This window comes from Phoca vitulina, unplaced genomic scaffold (genome assembly GCF_004348235.1).
Source record: "Phoca vitulina isolate PV1807 unplaced genomic scaffold, GSC_HSeal_1.0 scaffold13, whole genome shotgun sequence".
Lineage (NCBI taxonomy): Eukaryota > Metazoa > Chordata > Mammalia > Carnivora > Phocidae > Phoca > Phoca vitulina.
The window spans coordinates 9,882,470-9,901,520 of NW_022589716.1; the positions used below are offsets into that span (position 1 = coordinate 9,882,470).

The 19,051-nt window shown below is 49.8% G+C and overlaps 1 protein-coding gene across 2 annotated transcripts; it reads left to right on the top strand.

Annotated features, from left to right (window-relative positions):
• Window positions 1-250: 250 nt before the first annotated feature.
• ALAS1 (5'-aminolevulinate synthase 1) lies at window positions 251-14,159 on the top strand. Of its 2 annotated transcripts, XM_032411401.1 has the most exons (11): window positions 251-398; window positions 1,358-1,577; window positions 4,310-4,537; window positions 5,335-5,484; window positions 5,904-6,126; window positions 7,369-7,553; window positions 8,320-8,499; window positions 8,839-9,003; window positions 11,057-11,325; window positions 11,989-12,151; window positions 13,835-14,143. In XM_032411401.1, exons 2-11 carry the CDS (start codon window positions 1,379-1,381, stop codon window positions 13,993-13,995), a joined length of 1,923 nt encoding a protein of 640 aa, XP_032267292.1. In that variant the 5' UTR covers window positions 251-398; window positions 1,358-1,378; the 3' UTR covers window positions 13,996-14,143. The 2 variants fall into 2 exon arrangements, with proteins under 2 accessions (XP_032267292.1, XP_032267293.1); XM_032411402.1 differs by lacking the exon at window positions 1,358-1,577 and having other exon boundaries at window positions 13,835-14,159.
• Window positions 14,160-19,051: the final 4,892 nt, after the last annotated feature.

Below are 19,051 nucleotides of genomic sequence, written 5' to 3' on the forward strand. Positions count from 1 at the left end.
TGACTCTGCCCTTTTATGCCCTACACGGAGGCATACGTAGGGTTCTAAAGTATAGGGCAGTTAGTAGGGAGGCGAGAAGGGCGGGGTGGGTAGGATAAAGTCGTTGATCAACCGCCGTTCCCCCACTCCTCCGGGCAGGCGCTCGGGAAAGTCCTGGTCCCACACTCCCCGCCCTGCCCTTCCTACTCTGGGAGCGCGACGCAGGGCGCCTGCGTGAAGGAAGCCCGCGCCCACAGCGCATGCGCAACGCTCCCTCCGGCTGTATATTAGGAAGACGGCGCCCGCGGCCTGAGGTTCCTCGCCGAAAAGGGCAACGGGTCGGTTCAAGTTGTCTTGGGTGCCTGCCGCCGCCGCCGCCGCCGTCGCCGCCGCCTCCTCCTCCGCAGTCCCCCGCGCAGGTGAGGGCCCGCGCTCTGGGTGCGGCGCCGGCCAGGGAAGCCCCCGCGTGTCCTGCCAGCGCGCGCCCCGCTTGCCCGGTCTTTGGGACCCCATCCCCCACTGCTCCCGTCCCTCGCCTCCTTGGGGTCAGCGTTCATCTCCAGACCCTGAGCCCACTGGGTTGCCTCAGTTTCACCCATTCGGCCCTCTTCCTACATTCCCTTTTAATTGGCCGCTTCTTTAGAATTCCTTTTTCCCCGTTATTCTTGAGCCCTCGACCCCGGATAACCTCTGACCTTCCCCTGTCCAGGGCCACCACCTATCTCCAGACCTAACGCCCTCGATTTTATAGCTCCTGCCTCTCCCCAGTTAGCCCCAACCGCGTCCCCTCCTACCCCTGCCTTTATGTCTCCTCCTCTCTCAGTTATGTCCTGTTGGAGCTGTGAGGGATGACCTCAGGGAAATCCTTGCCTCAGGGACCCAGAGCCCAGCTGGGTGCCTTCCTCAGGTTTGGGGATGTGAGGACCAGGAGAAGTTCAGGATCCCTGGGAGTCCTCTCTGCCTGGATGGATGACAGTGACTTCTTCCCTAGCCTCACTTCACTCGGGTGTATGCCAAGGTGGCTTATCTGCACTGTGCATTTCCCTGTCCTCCCAAACCTGTTCCTGACTTGTCTGTCCTTCGTTGCTCCAGCCCCTTGGTTGTTAATCATCGGCATTTACTTCACTTGGTAAAGTTGCTTTGCAGGTGCTTTTGTGTAGAGCTGGGGAATGAAAGAAGAAGTTGGTGACCTGGGTCGAGTATGGTTACCACTCCTTAGTTGAGTCCCACATGAGTGCGGTCCTTAGACATTTTTGAGTGAGACTTGTTATAAGGGTACCCTTGCTATAAACTGCAGGTGACACCTGAACCCAGTGACCTTGCGTGGTATTTGCCTGATTATTAACAAGTGTTGATGTCACTCATTGTCTTTCTATAGGATCAGTGTACCCTCTCGGACATGGAGACTGTTGTTCGCCGCTGCCCATTCTTATCCCGAGTGCCTCAGGCCTTTCTGCAGAAGGCAGGAAAATCTCTGTTGTTCTATGCCCAAAACTGCCCTAAGATGATGGAAGTTGGGGGCAAGCCAGCCCCTCGGGCCCTGTCCACTTCCACAGTACACTGTCAGCAGGTCAAAGAAACCCCTCCAGCTAATGAGAGTAAGTGTCATTGGCAATAACGTAGGAGGTGGCAGTGTTTGCATTTATCACTAGACTAGAAGCATTTCTAGTCCACAGCGGTGACGAGGGGCACAGTAACTGAGGGCGTTACTCTGTGCCAGGCTTGGTTCTTTGCATGGAGTATCTCATACTTGTCATCCTAACCCCGCAAGTAGGCACTTTTAGTTTTCCCATCTTTAAAAGTGAGACGGTGGCCAGTGTGTACCTTACAGGTTTCTGGATTGCATGTCGGTGTCTTTTGGAGTTTTAGTGTTCATCAGTACCTCATTTGTGTAAATATAAAGTTGGAATGTTCTGAGGCGTCTGGGTGGCTCAGTCGGTGAAGCGTCCGACTCTTGATTTCAGCTCAGGTCTTGATCTCAGGGTCATGAGTTCAAGCCCCACATTGGGCTCCACACTACTTAAAAAAAAAGTTGGAATGTTTTGTTTCAACCTTTCCTTCATTAAATATTGGGCCCTTTGGCTTTTTTTTTTTTTTTAATAGACTTAACTTTCTGGAGCAGTCTTAGGTTTGCAGCAAAATTGAGTGGAAGCTTTTGGCTTTTAAAGCTCTGACTTAAAAAAAAGTTGTGACTTTTTTCTCCTTAAAATTATTTTTTTATTGTGGTAAAATGCACCTAACATAAAACTTACCATCTCTTACCAATTGTACAGTTCAGTGGTATTAAATACATTCATATTATTGTGCAACTGTCACCACCATCCAATTTCCAGAGCTATTCCAACATCCCAAAGTGAAACTCTGCTCCTTCAACTCTAACTTCCCCTCCCCCGCCCCCTGGCAAACACCATTCTACTTTCTGTCTCTGTGAATTTGACTGCTGTAGGAACCTCAATAAATGGAATCATACAGAATTTGTTAGTGATTTTTTTTAACACATGTATCTTTATTTTATATGTGAATTTTTAAATTTTGTTTTTAATAAAGAGATCAGAGTTGGCTTTTGTTTTGTTCTGGCTGTACCAGGAGAGAATGAGGCTTTTCAGATTTCACTTAATCCTAGAGAATAATTTACCTTACAGGCTCTTCTGGGTGTATTCTCTGGATGTGTTCCTTGTAAGAAAGGAGTGTTTGTTTTGTTTTGTTTTGTTTTTTTCTGTAAGCAGAAGGGATTTAATCCTTTGTAGGATTTCTTTTCCTCTTTTAGGAGTTATGTTTTTTTTACTGAACAATCAAAATACTCTTTTACAATTCTCTCCCTGCTATAGAGGATGTTGAGTAGAACATGATTTGTTCACTTGGTAGACTCTCAGGAAACCATTGCAAATGATATTAACAAACTATTTACTAGCTTAGGCAGATCTTTATAATGGAAAGGGAAAAATAAGCAAGCTCATGCAGAATAAGTAAAACTTTTTTTCCCTTGTACATAGGGAAAAAAAGATAACTTACCAAGATGCCTGTAATGGTTATTTTTTGAGAGACAGAACACTATTATTCTAGGTTTCCCACAGTGAATGTATATTACTTTTATAATGAATGAAATGAACTTCAAAGCAGTTTTTTTTACTTCATAGAAGATTTTAATAAAAACTGTATTGAGACATCTTACCCAAGTTGTAGGCAAGGTTAGCCTGTGACTCACAGTATTCCAGGATGATGCAGAGTAAGACTTTACTAGAAGAAAGGTGAATGAATTTGCTCCAGGAGAGAGGAAAGTCATTGTGACTAAAAGCATAATTACCAGCCAGCTTTGTTAAGTCAGTGCATTTCTTTGATGCATTTAGATGAGCAAGTAGATGACGTGTGTGAATGTGATATTTCTGTGGTTTTTTCTCAGCATACTAGTAATTTATAGACAACAATCGAAAGACCTCAATTTTAGCCCAATTTCTTTTTTTTTAAAGATTTTATTTATTTGAGAGAGAGCAAGGGAGCACGAGCAGGGGGAGGGGCAGGACAGAGGGAGAAGCAGGCTCCCCACTGAGCAGGGAGCCCGATGTGGGACTTGATCCCAGGACCCCGGGATCATGACCTGAGCCGAAGGCAGACGCTCAACGACTGAGCCACCCAGGCGTCCCGCCAATTTCTTTTGTTAAGAAGAAAATCAGTAATTTATATGTTAAGCAACAGCAAGCTTCTTTGTCAAGAATCTGTTTCAAAAATATTAGCAGAGAAAAAATTGTATAAACGCTTCTATTTATCTTCAAGAGTGTGTCCTCTCATGAAATATGCTATGTGTCCTTTGGGTAGATTTACTGGAAATCCTCCAACTCAAGAACTCTAGGCTATCTGAAACTAGAAAATACTACTTTTTGGTGGATTTATAAGGGATAAATATGGGTTTAAGAGATAGCTGGATTGTGCCAGTTAACTCCTCACAGAAACATTGTTTCCAGTGAGGCAGATGAGAAAACAGTTCAATCAGCAGAACCTAATAAAAATAAATTTGTGCCTGAAATGTGGGGGTAGAGTAAGTATAAGACCCAAGCTGGGGTTGGAACCCAGGTCTCTTGCCAAAACCCAGACATGCCTTCCTAACCATCAGTTTGTCCTGTTTTTTGTTTGGTTTTTAGCAGTTTCACTTTTCAATATGATCGTTTCTTTGAGAAGAAAATTGATGAGAAAAAAAATGACCATACCTATCGAGTTTTTAAAACTGTGAACCGGAGGGCTCCTATTGTCTTTGAGGCAATAGGAGAAACAAGGGGCTTTCTTGTGTATTGTGCAACTAGATCTGATGCTTCGGTTTTTCCATTTCACCCCGCAGAGGACAAAACTGCCAAAGCTGAGGTTGAGCAAGCTGCTGATGGATCCCAGCAGACTCCAGATGGCACGCAGCTTTCATCTGGACATCCCTCCCTTGCCACGAGCCAGGGCACTGCAAGCAAATGCCCTTTCCTGGCAGCCCAGATGAGCCAGAAGGGCAGCAGTGTCTTCTGCAAAGCCAGTCTCGAGCTTCAGGAGGATGTGCAGGAAATGCATGCCGTGAGGAAAGGTAAACACATGACTGGAACCGTTAGGAAGAACCAAGAGGTCCCTTTGGTTCTTTTGATCCTTCAGATTTATGTATGAGCTATTATTAGGGTAGCATTTATATAAAAAACTTCCTCTTTTAGGGCCAAGGAGGAAGGTCATCAAGATAGTCGGTCAGAGGACTGCTTGAGAAAATGTGGGACTTTCTTTCTGGGGTGTGTGGGTAGGATGTGACCACTTTTTATAGTAATTGCTTCATTTCTGAAAATACCCTGCGGCGTAAGCTGTTACCAACTGCCCTTTGTTTCTTTCCTGCCATCAGTGGGATAAAAGGTAAAAAAATAGTGTTCCTGCAGTAATTGATGGTCTTAGGACTCCCAAGCTGTGTGTGTTACTGATGGTCATTAAGAGGCAACTTTAATTCCAGTTGTGGCTATAGCCACAGAGCACCAAAAGTCCCCAGAAAACCGCACCAGCAGAAATGATGCATATGGCTGGAATTGTCTTCCATGAAGAAAATTGAGATTAGGGTTGGGTGGAGTGGGAAGGTGGGGAAGACCTGCCAACCAGCTAGAAAGCTTTGGACTCTAATATTCATTAAAGCTGTCTGGTAGCTCTGAAAACAAAACAACACCAGGCATTGGCCATTAAAATAGAAGGGGAGAAGAAAAGCCTCATACACTCGGTTACTACTAACTTTGGTTATGATCAGCTTTTTTTGGTGAACTAGGCAGTAATTCATTTTTGACAATATTTCTGGAAAGTATTGTGAACTCAGAATAGAATGCTTGTCCTCTTTTCTTGTTACTTTTGTTACAGAGGTTGCCCAAACCTCAGTGAACCCCAGTGTGATTAGTGTGAAGGCCGACGAAGGGGAGACAAGTGGATTGCTCAAGAACTTCCAGGATATCATGCGAAAGCAAAGACCGGAAAGAGTGTCCCATCTTCTTCAAGATAACTTGCCAAAATGTAGGTCTCATTGTTACTTGCCTGATGCATGAGAGGGTTTTTAACTTAAACATATATTAGATTAAACACAAAATTGCTTGGTGAGTTGAGGATTAAAAGCCATGTCTCTTGCTTGATGCACGTAGGTGTTCTCGGCCACAGTAAATACAAACCCTGTTGGTAAACTGCCTTCTCTCCCTTAGTACCTACCTTTTATGCCCTGGCCCTGTGCTAAACAATTGACATACACAGTCTCATTTGAGACCTTCACGGTCTCAAAATGAGGATGTCCTATAACTGGCTCACATGAGTACTTCATTAATTTGTCCAGAATCACCCTGCTGTTAGATGACCAAGCTGGGGTTGGAACCCAGGTCTCTTGCCAAAACCCAGACATGCCTTCCTAACCATGTTTGTCCTGTTTTTTGTTTGGTTTTTAGCTGTTTCCACTTTTCAGTATGATCGTTTCTTTGAGAAGAAAATTGATGAGAAAAAAAATGACCATACCTATCGAGTTTTTAAAACTGTGAACCGGAGGGCTCACATCTTCCCCATGGCAGATGACTATTCCGACTCTTTGATCACCAAAAAGCAGGTGTCAGTCTGGTGTAGCAATGACTACCTAGGAATGAGTCGACACCCACGAGTGTGTGGGGCAGTCATGTAAGTAGCCCTCAGCTTTCAGATACCACTGACTTTATTTGGCAAGACATTGATGATTTAGAGGGATTGGATCTTTTATGGGGGCAATATTCAGCCGCTGAAAGTGTGCCATAACAAATACTATCTTAGCCTTCAAAAATATCTACAGATGGGGCACATGGGTGGCTCAGTCCTTAAGCGTCTGCCTTCGGCTCAGGTCATGATCCCGAGGTCCTGGGATCGAGCCCCATATCGGGCTCTCTGCTCGGCAGGAAGCGTGCTTTTCCCTCTCCCATTCCCCGTGCTTGTGTTCCCTCTCTCACTATCTCTCTCTCTGTGTCAAGTAAGTAAATCTTTTTTTTTTTAAAGATTTTATTTATTTATTTGACACAGAGAGAGAGACCTCAAGAGAGGGAACACAGCAGGGGGAATGGGAGCGGGAGAAGCAGGCTCCCCACGGAGCAAGGAGCCCGATGCGGGGCTCGATCCCAGGACCCCAGGATCATGACCAAGCCGAAGGCAGACGCTTAACGACTGAGCCACCCAGGCGCCCCAGTAAATAAAATCTTAAAAAGAAAATACTGACAGATGACTTTTAGACTGGAATTGACAAGTAGGTGTGGAGCCCCTTTGTGTGTGAGGGTTCAAGTGTATGGGCTCATTGACTACTCGTTTCCGTTCACTTCCCACGGCTCCCAGTGGCAGGCCACTTTGCACAGGCAGATGGAGAGATACAAATGTAGCAGCACTGGAGGAAAGACATTAACAAGGGTGGTAGATCCCCTCATTCATGTGCTTCGGGAGGTTGTCCATGGCTAGAGACACTTGAGAGAGTTGCTTGCCAAAACCTGTAGGGAGGCTTGCTAAAGAGAGTCCAGTCTGAGGTGTAGTAGTAGATCTCTCCTAACATTATGTGACTGGTAGAGACTGAGGTTGTGTTTGGAGAGAAGGATGTTTGTCAGAGAAAAGATGCCTTAGTAAATTAAGTCAGCTGATACTAAGTACCTAGTGACAAACACTTGTTTTTGATGATCCCTAGAGGTATTCAGGATACCCTCACCCTAGTGTTGACACCTGCCACCTAGTCTAAAGATGAAGGCAGTTGAAACTTCTGGCCCCTGGTTTCACCGTGAGAGACTTGCTAGATGAACATAAGATTCAGTGTCCCAGCTCCTGGGGAGAGGAATGATTCACAGAGTATCTGGAACCATGAGATTTATTTTCTGTCTGCCTTCTTCTTTTTTTTTTTTTTTTAAATAAAAGGGACACTTTGAAACAGCATGGTGCTGGAGCTGGTGGTACCAGAAATATTTCTGGAACCAGTAAATTCCATGTGGACCTGGAGCAGGAGCTGGCTGATTTACATGGGAAGGATGCAGCACTCTTGTTTTCCTCGTGCTTTGTGGCCAACGACTCCACCCTCTTCACTCTGGCTAGGATGATGCCGGGTAGGTTAAGGAAGCCTGTCCTGGTGCCTTAGAGTGTTTTGGGTTTCTTAGGAATAGCAGGGATAGTGACAACACAGAGGGCTTACCAGAAACAGTTATGAGCAATGAAAGTATCTGGGAGCATTTTTTCTTTCTTTTTTTGTTTTGTTTTGTTTTTAAAGATTTTATTTATTTTTTGACAGAGAGACGGCGAGAGAGGGACCACAAGCAGGGGGAGTGGGAGAGGGAGAAGCACGCTTCCCGCGGAGCAGGGAGCCCGATGCGGGACTCGATCCCAGGACCCTGGGATCATGACCTGAGCCGAAGGCAGACGCCTAACGACTGAGCCACCCAGGCGCCCCGGGAGCATTTTTTTCTTGAATTGAAACATGAAGTGCTCACTGCACATGAGAAGATGAAGTAGCAAAAGATACTAATTAAGGGCTTGTCCTTAAGCTAATTGCTTCAAACGTGCTTTGTATTCGAGGCAAATCCTTCGGAGAATTCTCTTAATCATTCGTAGTTATCTTTTGATGGAGTTTGGAATGAGGTGGCCAGATGCAAAAGCAGATTGGTGTCTGCCATTGGGTTATTCTACACCTATGGGCCTTCTCAAAGGAGAAGCACTAGCTCACGATTTTCCCAGGAAGAAACTGGCGAGGAGTGTCTTTCCTACTGGGCAAAGCAGCACTTTCAGGGCAAAGTCTGTTGTCCCTGTCTAGGAAATAATTTGTCTTTGGTGCAGATGGCAATAAGTAGTGTTTTGTTTTTGTTTTTATCATGTTAGGCTGTGAGATTTACTCCGATTCTGGGAACCATGCCTCCATGATCCAAGGGATTCGGAACAGCCGCGTGCCAAAGTACATCTTCCGCCACAATGACGTCAGCCACCTCAGAGAACTGCTGCAAAGATCTGACCCTTCGGTCCCCAAGATTGTCGCATTTGAAACCGTCCACTCAATGGATGGTAAGTCGAAGTAGAGGCCAGTCTGAAACCTTAGATGAAAAACTAGGCCTGGACTCTTTGAAAAGTGTGATGTTTATTTTGTTTCTGCAATTTCTTCTTACTCTGCTAGGATTTTGTATTTGGTGGACATTGTGGAGGTTTGGGTGAATGTAGATTTTCTATTCTGGCTCTTACTAGGCTCTCAGACCCCAAGATGACCTAGAAACTGGGGGAAGTTCATTATTTTTCCCAATATTAAAATAATACCTTTAGAACAGAAGTTATTTTGTTCTGACTCTTACCAAAACAGGAATTTGTGAAGTAGCAAGCTCTTCAGAGGAGTCTGTGCTCTTTCTTCAGGAGCAGTGTGCCCACTGGAAGAGCTGTGTGATGTGGCGCATGAGTTTGGAGCAATCACCTTCGTGGATGAGGTCCACGCAGTGGGACTGTACGGGGCTCAAGGTGGAGGGATTGGTGATCGGGATGGAGTTATGCCTAAAATGGACATCATTTCTGGAACACTTGGTACGTATACTCCTGCACATTCTGCAATCTGCACTAAAATTTTATTCTCCTATCAAGGCCAAGGACTAGCTGGGATCGGGTGAGGAGACAGGGTGGTGGCCTATAAAGCCTGGGCCACTTTCTGGATGAGTTTGTATCTGCTCAGTGGTGGTACGGCTTAGCAGAACCCCTTCAGTCAGAGAGGCATGGCTCCCAGAACCAAAGGAAATCTCACAGCCTCACCTGACAGAAATACTCTTTGTTGCCATTCGGGCTCATTGCAAGTGTAGTTGTGGTTCTAGCTACACGCCGTGGTGACAGCCTTTACTCTCTCTACTTCAGATTGTTCTGTTATATTAAAAAAAAAAAAAAAGATGGAGTGCTGTTCTCCTAGAGCATTCGTGAGGACCTGTGGGTTCAGGTGGCGTGAAGCACTGAGCTCTACTTTGTATTTGCTGCTCCTGGGTGAGAAGCATCGTGTCACGGAGCTGGGCGCTGTCGCCGTGCTGCCTGCTGGCTGGGAATCCTGGCTGCCTGACTCCCGCCTCTGTGACCTTGGGCTGGTAGTTCATCTCTCTGCCCCTCCGGTTCCTCACCAGTATAGGTTTCCCCATGACCCAGAAGCGGAGTGTTCCTTTGAAACCTCTCGTCAGCCCAAATGGCGTAAAGCAGAGACACAGGTGCTCACAGACCGAGGTCAAAGCTGTGGCGGCCTGCTGCTGGGGTGCCGAGTGGTTCCCGGAGCCGGGGCTCAGTGGGGCCACTCTGGCTGCTTGGGGTGCACGCTGCCTCTCTCATGGCTCGCTGCCACACACCAAAGGCTGTTTTCGCTTTTCACCTTTCATCGTAAAAGTGAAAGTCCTCTTCAGATTTCTTCCAGTTAGCGAAAACAAGTGTAATGTAGGTCTCTCGTAAAAGTGAGGTGGCATAACAACTTTCGGAAAGTAGGGACGCTTATGTGATGGAGATAACAGACCCTACCTCAGTTTTTGTGGAGAAGATAAATGAATTGTGTGCAGACAGTTGCCATAGACATTCTCTTTGCCTGTGAGGACTCCAGAGAGATGAAAACATGAATTAAACAAATGTGAGGATTTCAAAGTTAGTAAGGCAGTTGGAGACCCAGGTAGCACTTAGCTAAAATGCCAGTTCACAGCCTGCACTTGGTAAAGGAAGGGCAGGCCAAAAAGAGTGCCCTTTGGCACTGTCGGGGCTGAGGACCTTGGGGAGACCAGGAGAGCCCAGGGGTTGTAGGGCAGAGCCTTGTCAGGAGGAAAGCACTCGTTCACGTGTCTTCCTTCCAGCAATGCTTTTCTTGCAGCGGGAAAGGTGTAGTCGCTGCACACTGGGGCGGGCTGCAGAGAGAGACTGGCCGCTGTAAGAGCTTATGCCAGCCCAGCCCCACATGGGGTTCAAGCAGGGGTATTCGGTACAGAACACAGCGTTGACATCTAGAAGGACCCTTCTGCAGTCCTTAACCCTGAAACTTGAGCTACAGATTATACAAAGGGATTTAAGGAGAATTGAGAAAGGAGGTTGGCCCTAAATCAGCCCTAACAGGTTCTGAGTTTTCATGTTTCTCTGGGCAGTGCTGCTCGTCAGAGTTCTGTGTTTACTTTGGAAGGAAATAATACTGGTCACACCAAAACAGCTCATGTCTTAGCTGGGTTACCTCCTGGCCCCAGGGGGATGCTCGTGGTGAGAGGACACACGCACCAGGCCTGCCGTGGGAGGTGGCACCTTACCTGCCGGCGGAGCAGCGAGTCCGGGTGGGAAAGGCAGGGGCGACGAGAGGCTGCCGCTCGCTGTTGGGGCACACGGGGACAGGTCCCTCAGCGTCAGGACTGGTGTGGAGACCTGTTCTTTGGTCCTCGTCAGACACCAGCTTGGTCCTGTGATTTAGGGGAGGACCCTAACCTCCACTTTCTGCCTTTCAGAAATGGGTGGACATCCCTTGACTTGAGTCTTAGGGCACATAGAGAGGATAAAGACAGAAGGGCTCCGAGGCTCTGTGGCACCCTGCTGGGCACATACGGGGGCCGTTAACGGAGTACATGAAGCTTTCTCCTCGCAGGCAAAGCCTTCGGCTGTGTCGGAGGGTACATCGCCAGCACGAGTTCTCTGATCGACACTGTGCGGTCCTATGCGGCCGGCTTCATCTTCACCACCTCCCTGCCGCCCATGCTGCTGGCCGGAGCCCTGGAGTCTGTGCGGATTCTGAAGAGCGCCGAGGGGCGGGCGCTTCGCCGTCAGCACCAGCGCAACGTCAAGCTCATGAGGCAGATGCTCATGGACGCAGGCCTCCCGGTCGTCCACTGCCCCAGTCACATCATCCCTGTCCGGGTAATGACCTGTCCGGGACTGGACTTGCTGGGGGCTGTGCTCCGCACGTGACCTGGGATGTTCTGGTTCACGCCTTCCTGAGGTTGGGCTGGGGCAGGGTGACTGCTGGGGCAGGGGGCCGTAGTCAGCGGCCCTCTGCTCTGTCCCTGCCTTGGGCTGACTTCACAGTGAGAATGAAGCCTTTGAACCCAGCAGGCTAGAGCAGAGGTTCCTTCTCCAGAGCACTAGCCTTAAAAGAGCTTCTGTGTAAAAAGTTCCGGAAGCCTCCACATGGCTGGCTTTGAAGTCTAGCTTTTTATTCAGTTAATATCGAAATAGGTCTTGCCCTTTCCACTATAAATGGTAGCCCTGTTGGTGTCACAGTTGAATTAGTAGAATTAATATAGCTAGTATAATCAAAGCTGCTTTATTCCCACGGTTACCATCCCTGGGTAGGAGGATCAGCTGGCGGCACCTGGAGTTGAAGCCTGGGAGGGAGATCAGTGTGTGATCTTCTAATGTGCTTTCAGTTCTCTGGTCCGTACTAAGCACTCCTGGGCCCTTTAAGTGGCAGCTTGCGTGGCTGCTCGAGCCTGAGCCTCCCTCCTGAGTGCCGTGTTCATTAGAATCGCTGCTAAGGGGTGGTCTGTCCTGCGGTGACCTTACCTTCTGTTACAAACTCAGGTTGCAGATGCTGCTAAAAACACCGAAGTCTGTGATGAACTAATGAGCAGGCATAACATCTACGTCCAAGCCATCAACTACCCTACGGTGCCCCGGGGGGAGGAGCTTCTGCGGATCGCCCCCACCCCTCACCACACACCACAGATGATGAACTATTTCCTCGGTGAGTACTGCAGAGCTGCGGTACCTCGCTAGAAAGTTGCACCAAGCTGTCCTTGCAATGTGTGTGATTGGAGCCTTTCAAAGGCATTCAGATCCGTTTCTTCTCTCCAAGAAATTAAGAATGCTTTCAGATGCTTTAAAACTGTAAAAGACATTTAGTTGTTGGATTCGCTTTAGGGGGTGCAGACACGACTTAGAAGCTCTGAGGGCTCGTCCCTGCTCATCCATCCACTGTTTCCAGTGCCCCCTTGTCGGGATGACTCAAAGATGCACAGGAATGGCTAGTGCAGGGGAGGAGAGAGAGGCCTCTGAAGGCCTGAGTCAGCCCTGGTCCTCTGGAGGTCAGCTCTGTGCTTCTCTCCGTTTCTCTGGTGTATGGTCCCTGAGGCAACCCCCCACCTAACCTCTTCTCATAAGAGTAATTGTTCAGTGTTTTATAAGGCTTGCAGCTCTGTTCAACCGTCCCAGCACCCTCTGTGTCCAACCTAAAGGCAAAGATGGAGGGGCTGCTTTCAGCCACAGGTCGCCTTTGCCTCCTGAGGCCCCCAAGATGGTCTTGCTGCCTTGCGGGCTTTGGGGCCGTTCTGCCAGGAATGTTCAGTTTCAGTGTAGTGGAACGATGTTGGAGCAAGTTCTTCCCTGAAGCTGTGTGAAACAAAGCCAGACTTGGGTTTTGTTGCTTGATTTTTGCTTATTTTTATAATAGCTTTATTGAGATATAATTCACATATCACAAATTTCACCCTTTTGGTTTTTTTAGAGTCATTTAGAGAGCAAGAGAGAGTATGTGAGTGCGCAGAGGGGAAGGGGGACGGGCAGAGGGGGAGAGAGGGAGAGAATCCCAAGCAGACTCCCCACTGAGCACAGAGCCCGATGACATGGGGCTCGATCTCATGACTCTAAGATCACAACCTGAGCCAAAATCAAGAAGAGTCAGCCGCTTAACCGACTGAGCCACCCAGGCACCCCTACTTTCACCTTTTTTTTTTTAAGATTTTATTTATTTATTTGACAGCGATACAGCGAGAGAGAGAGAGAGAGAGAGAGAACACAAGCAGGGGGAGTGGGAGAGGGAGAAGCAGGCTCCCTGCCGGCGGGGAGTGGCCTGCCTGCCGCTCCCCCCTGCTTGTGCTCTCTCACGTGCCCTCTCTGTCACGTGCGTGCATGCAAATTAATAAATAAAATCTTTAAAAATTATACATAAAGTATACAGTTCCATGGGTTCTAAGTGTGTCGTGATGTTGGGCAACCGTCACCACTATCTGATTCCAGGACATTTTCATAAGCCCAGAGAGAAACCGCATACTCACGAGCAGCCACTGCGTGTTTCCCCAGCCCCAGCCCCTATCAGCTGCTGACCCCCTTCCTGCCCGTGTGCCCAGGCTTTACTTTCCATGTAACACTGCATGGGTCCTGTGTGCCTGGCTTCTTGGACAGCACAGTGTTTTCAGGGCCCATCCGCGTTGTAGCACGAATTCTCTCTCTAGTAACAACTAATCTTCTTTGCTGTGGATATACCACACGGTGTTTGTCCATCAGTCTGTGGACATTTAGGTTGTTTCTGCTTTTTGACTGTTAGGAAGATAATAGTGCTGCCAATGTTTGTGTTCGACTTTTTGTGTGGGCCGATGTTTGCATTTCTCTTGGATACATACTCCCTTCAATTTTTAAAAACTCCTCACAGAGAATCTGCTGGCCACATGGAAGCGAGTGGGGCTGGAACTCAAGCCACATTCTTCAGCCGAGTGCAACTTCTGCAGGAGGCCACTGCATTTCGAAGTGATGAGTGAAAGAGAGAAATCCTACTTCTCCGGCATGAGCAAGTTGGTATCTGCCCAGGCCTGAGTGTGTCATGACCTCAGTTACTCACTTAACCCCAGGCCATGTCGTATCCAGATAGTCTCCAGAGCTGTCTTTATATGTGAATTAAATTATATTAAATTTTAATCTATAGTAAAAGCACAGTCCTGGAAATAAATTCTTGTGTAAGTGATGGGTCCTCCTGTTATTGGCCACTGAATCAAAGAAATCATTTTTTTCCTCCCTTTCAATGCGGTCTGTGTGGTGGCGCTCTGTGAAGTGATGAGGAACATACACTGGGCCCTCTGCCCCTGCTGCAGCGGCCGGGCTTCCTCCTCGGCTTGAACCCAGCTACCTCTCGGCTGCCCGCCATGCCAGCCACCTGGCGGCGGCCCCATCATTCCGCCTCTGATCGCTGTCGCCCTCCCTGCTGTCCCTCCCCTGCCACCACCTTGGCCTCAGGCTTCCCTCTGCAGGTAGGACAGCAGGAGGGAACGCTTGTCTGTCGCCACCGAGTCCTCCAGCCCATCTGCCCCTGCCACCTGTGATGGTGTCCCTTACAGGGACGGTGCAGGTGTTCGTGCTCCTCTCCAACTCCTTCCGCGTGTATTCTGCGTCCCCTGGTTCCTAGTGCCTTCCTACAACCCTCTCTAACCCTAACCCTAACCCTGCAGCGGGCTTTGTTGTCCACCTTAAAAAGAAACAAGTGCTCCCTCCGCCTAGACCCCCTGCTGGCTGCTACCGCACCCCTCTCTTCTGCCTGTTTTCTGCTTTGCTGCCCCGCTCGCTCCCTCATCCTGTTCCCTGTGGAGGCTGCCCTTTTCTTACCACGTCTTGCCTCTACCGTGCCAAATCCAGTGGTTCTGTTTTCCTCTCACTGACCCCCCAGGGGTCTTTGAGGTGGCTGGCTGTCCTTGGCCTTCACAGCTTCCATGTCACTAACCTCTCCTGAACACGGCCCTCCTACTTCATGAGCTGGTCCTCCTTTGAAGGCCGAGCCCCCCCAGTTTCACAGTACCTGCCCTCGGCGCTCCCCCTCACGCCATGCGACCTCCCCCAGCCCTGGGTTCCCGCTGCCAGCTGTTGGCCGCTGATGGCCGGCAGACAGGCCTCTCGAGCCACACAGGCCCGGGGCAGCCGGTCTGCCCGCCTCCCCGGCCTCTACCAGCTTGTGCTGGCCGCTTACGGACAAGTCCGCTCTCTCGCGTCACTTGAGACTCATTGAGTCCTCTTAGGTTCTACCTGTAAGCTCCATCTCGGGCCAGGCCAATTCTTGTCAGCCCTGCTGCTGTGACCCCGGGGGTGCCGCCTTCATCCTGGCATCTGCCCCAGCCTCGACCCCACATGGCAGTCCGAGAGAGCTTTTAAAATTATAAAGCGGATTATGTTCCTCCCCTGCAGAAGACTTTCCTGGGCCTTCCAGGGGCACTCAGGTTAAGTTCTAGCTTCCTCACAGGCTGACCGCGTCCTCTGAGGTGGGGAGCCCATCCCGCCTCCCATCTGCTCCCTCTGCTTCATGTGTTGGCGCACGCTCCCGGGCCTCAGCTCCCCCAGGTGCTCCCCGGCTTCCAGGCCTTGGTGTTCGCCATTGTTTCTTCCCTGGAGTTTGCTACTCTGGATCCTGGCGCGGCTGCCTGTCTTTACACAGGGCAAGGGTCCTGAGGAGACCTTCCCTGAGCCCCCAGGATGAGGCAGCCCAGCCCCTCTGTTCTTCCCATCACTTGACCTCCTCCTGTGCTGCCCTTCAGAGCACGGGTCACCACCCGCAGTGACTTTGCCCCTGTTGGTCATCTGCCCCGACTTACCCCTTCTGTATCCCCGGCGGCCAGCACAGCACCTGACAACACAGCGCGCACTGAGCAAATGTGCGTTGAATGAAGGAGAGGGGGCTTTCTTCACTCGGCTGCCCTCACAAACCACTGCAGACACCAGACACCAGGAGACCTCCATCTCTCACAGTTACGGAGGCCGGGAAGGTCAACGCCAGGGTGCTAGCAGATTCAGTTCCTGGTGAGAGCCCTCTTCCTGGCTTGCGGACCATTCTCTCCTCGCTATAAATTCACATGACCTTTCCTCAGAATGTGGGTGGAGAGAGATCGCCGCCTTTTTCTTTCTCCTAAGGCCACTAATCCCATCACAAGGGCCATACCTCCAAACGTCACCACATTGGGGTTAGGGCTTTAATACATGAACTGGGGACATACGCATTCAGCCCATAACAGGGACCAAGGGAGACATCCAAGTCTACTTCACCGGAAAGCAGAAGTGAGCTGAGGAAACAACAAGCAGCTGGAGGACAGAGAATGCGTGGCCTTGCCCCCCTGCTCTTATCTCTAGAGGGGCGCTGTGCTCTCTCCTCCCTGGACACCGTTGTCCTGGCACGCCTTCCCGGGGCACCCCCTTCTCCGGACTGGGTCTGGAGAGAGCGGCCGAGTCCTGGTCCCATCAAAGCCACCCATCTAGGCAGGGCCCTGGGCATGATGCAAGTCCCGTCACCTTGCAAACCGCACACGGTTCCTTTCTGCTCGGGAAACACGCCTCACTTGCTTTCCCAGCCCCGGTCCCTCCTGAGCGCTGGCCGGGCTTTCCCATCGTCCCCCACACTCCTACACTGGGCAGGAACTCCCTCCGCCCCCTTCCTCCCAGGGTGACTTGTTCCCTCTAGTGCAGGTCCTGTTTCTCTCTGAACACTTAGCAAGACCCACCCCCCCTCCTTCTCATAAGACCCAGAATCTGCTGGGTCAAGGGGGTTGGTCACGCCCCTTTTCTCACTGCTACTCATGGTTATGAGAAGACAGGATGATGGACCTGTCTGCAGGAAGTGGACAGGATTTGTGAACTGCTTCACAATAAGGAGCTGGGCTTCTAATTGATGTGGTTTTAGAATATAGGTGAGGTTCGGTGGGGTGAAGTCCAGAGCCAACGACCAAGAAAGTATTCTTGAGACATCTTTGGTGCAAAAAGGTGGTTTTATTAAAGCATGGGGACAGAACCGTGGGTGGAAACAGCTGTTCCCCCAGGGGTCTTGAGAAGTGGCTGATTATATACTCAGCAGTTGGGGGAAGTAAGGAAAAGGGAGGTTTCTTTTTTTTTTTTTTTAAGATTTTACTTATTTGGGGCACCTGGGTGGCTCAGTTGGTTAAGCGACTGCTTTCGGCTCAGGTCATGATCCTGGAGTCCCGGGATCGAGTCCCACATCAGGCTCCCTGCTCAGCAGGGAGTCTGCTTCTCCCTCTGATCCTCCCATCTCTCATGCTCTCTCTCTCTGTCTCATTCTCTCTCTCAAATAAATAAATAAAATCTTTAAAAAAAAAAAAATTTTACTTATTTATTTGACAGAGAGACACAGCGAGAGAGGGAACACAAGCAGGGGGAGTGGGAGAGGGAGAAGCAGGCTTCCCGCTGAGCAGGGAGCCCGATGCGGGGCTTGATCCCAGGACCCCTTGAGCCCAAGGCAGACGCCCAATGACTGAGCCACCCAGGTGCCCCGGAAAAGGGAGGTTTCAAAAGGATTTTCATATGTTAAAGAAGACCCTCAGGATACTAGAGGCCTGGCTATCATCAAGCTAAGGTTGTTTTTCCCTCTGGCAAGGCATTAAGATAGTTGGGAGATTCCTGGAAGAGTGTCACACCTGTCCTGCCCGGGAGTGGGGGGTGCAGGGAGGTTGCAGGGTATCAGCTTGTGCTTTGTCTTCAGCTAGCCTCTGCTCCCTCATCATAATAAGGACTTGAGTATGGAAATGTATGATGTCATCGAAGTTTTCCAAGAATATATAGATGCCCGGGGCATGAAAGTATCCTTGAGGGAAAAGAGAGTTGTCGTTTCTAATCTTAGCAGGGAGAATTTTCTTACATTTATGTTTTCCTCCTATCAGGTTTTCCTAAGTCTTGTGCCCAGACGTCTGTCTAGTACTCACTGCCCCCACGACAGCAAAAAGCACAGGAGGCAACCCCAGGGGCCCGCTCGGAGCTTCATGTGCCTCTAATTCAACCACATCTGCCTCTGAACCCCATTCAGTGCTCTGGGTGGAGGATCAGTCTCTGGGTTACAGAGATAAAATACTGAAGCCGCATCAGCTAGCTGTCCTCCGCAGAAGCCCCTTACCTAATAATGATGGCTGAGGGCTGCTAGTTTCTCAGACCTTCACATGCATTAGCACCAAGCCTTCTTAATAGCCGGCAGAGTAACCCTGGCCACCCCCATTTACAGATGAGCAAACTGAGGCTCCAAACAGGAGGTCGCCTGCCCGAGATAATCCAAATGGCGGAACCAATAGTTAGCCCAGGTAGCCCGACCTGAGTCCCACTCTTCCCCAGCCTTGCGGGGCGAGGTCGCAGCTAGTCTCGTGGTCAAGGATGTCCAGCAGTGTGGAGGAGAGGGCCTGGAGTCAACCATGAGCGCCCTTCCTGAGCACAGTGCAGCGGCAGCCGCCTCTCCCCCAGCCCCACCTGAGCCTAACACCCAGGATAACGGAACTCTGCCCCTTCTGATCCTGTAGACAGCAGATCTTTTTTCTGCAGGTTGAACCAAGGGCCATGGACCCTCAGACTCACTTAAGCCAAGCCAACCATCCTACCATAACCCCGTGCTTCATTTCGGAAAATGCTCTTCTGAATCCGAAGCCCCAAAAGAACCAGGACTGTGAGCATGAGTGGGTGGGTGGGTACATGAGGATTCTATCTGAGAACTGCCTGAGGGCCGACTCAGCTGTCCTGAGAGACAGGCAGATGGTGCTCCCCACATGCAAACTGTGGGGCCCTGGATAAGGCCCTGCTTCCTGCTCCTAGACGCGGCCAGATCAGCCCACGAGCCGTGCGGCAGGGGCTTCCCCTCGACTCCAGCCTGGCCGAAAAGACAGTTCTTGTTTTCTTTTCTCCCCAGGCACAGGCCAAGGAAGTATGCGGGGCCATGCCGTGCCTCGGTCCGCTCCTCCAGAAGCTAACAGGCCTTCTCAAGACAGGACAGAGCCCATGTGGGACTTCCAACTGGTGGATCAGACCTTTCTGTCTTTCTTCCTTTTTTTTTTTAAAGATTCTATTTATTTATTTGTCAGAGAGAGAGAGAGAGAGAGAGTACAAGCAGGGGGAGCGGCAGAGGGAG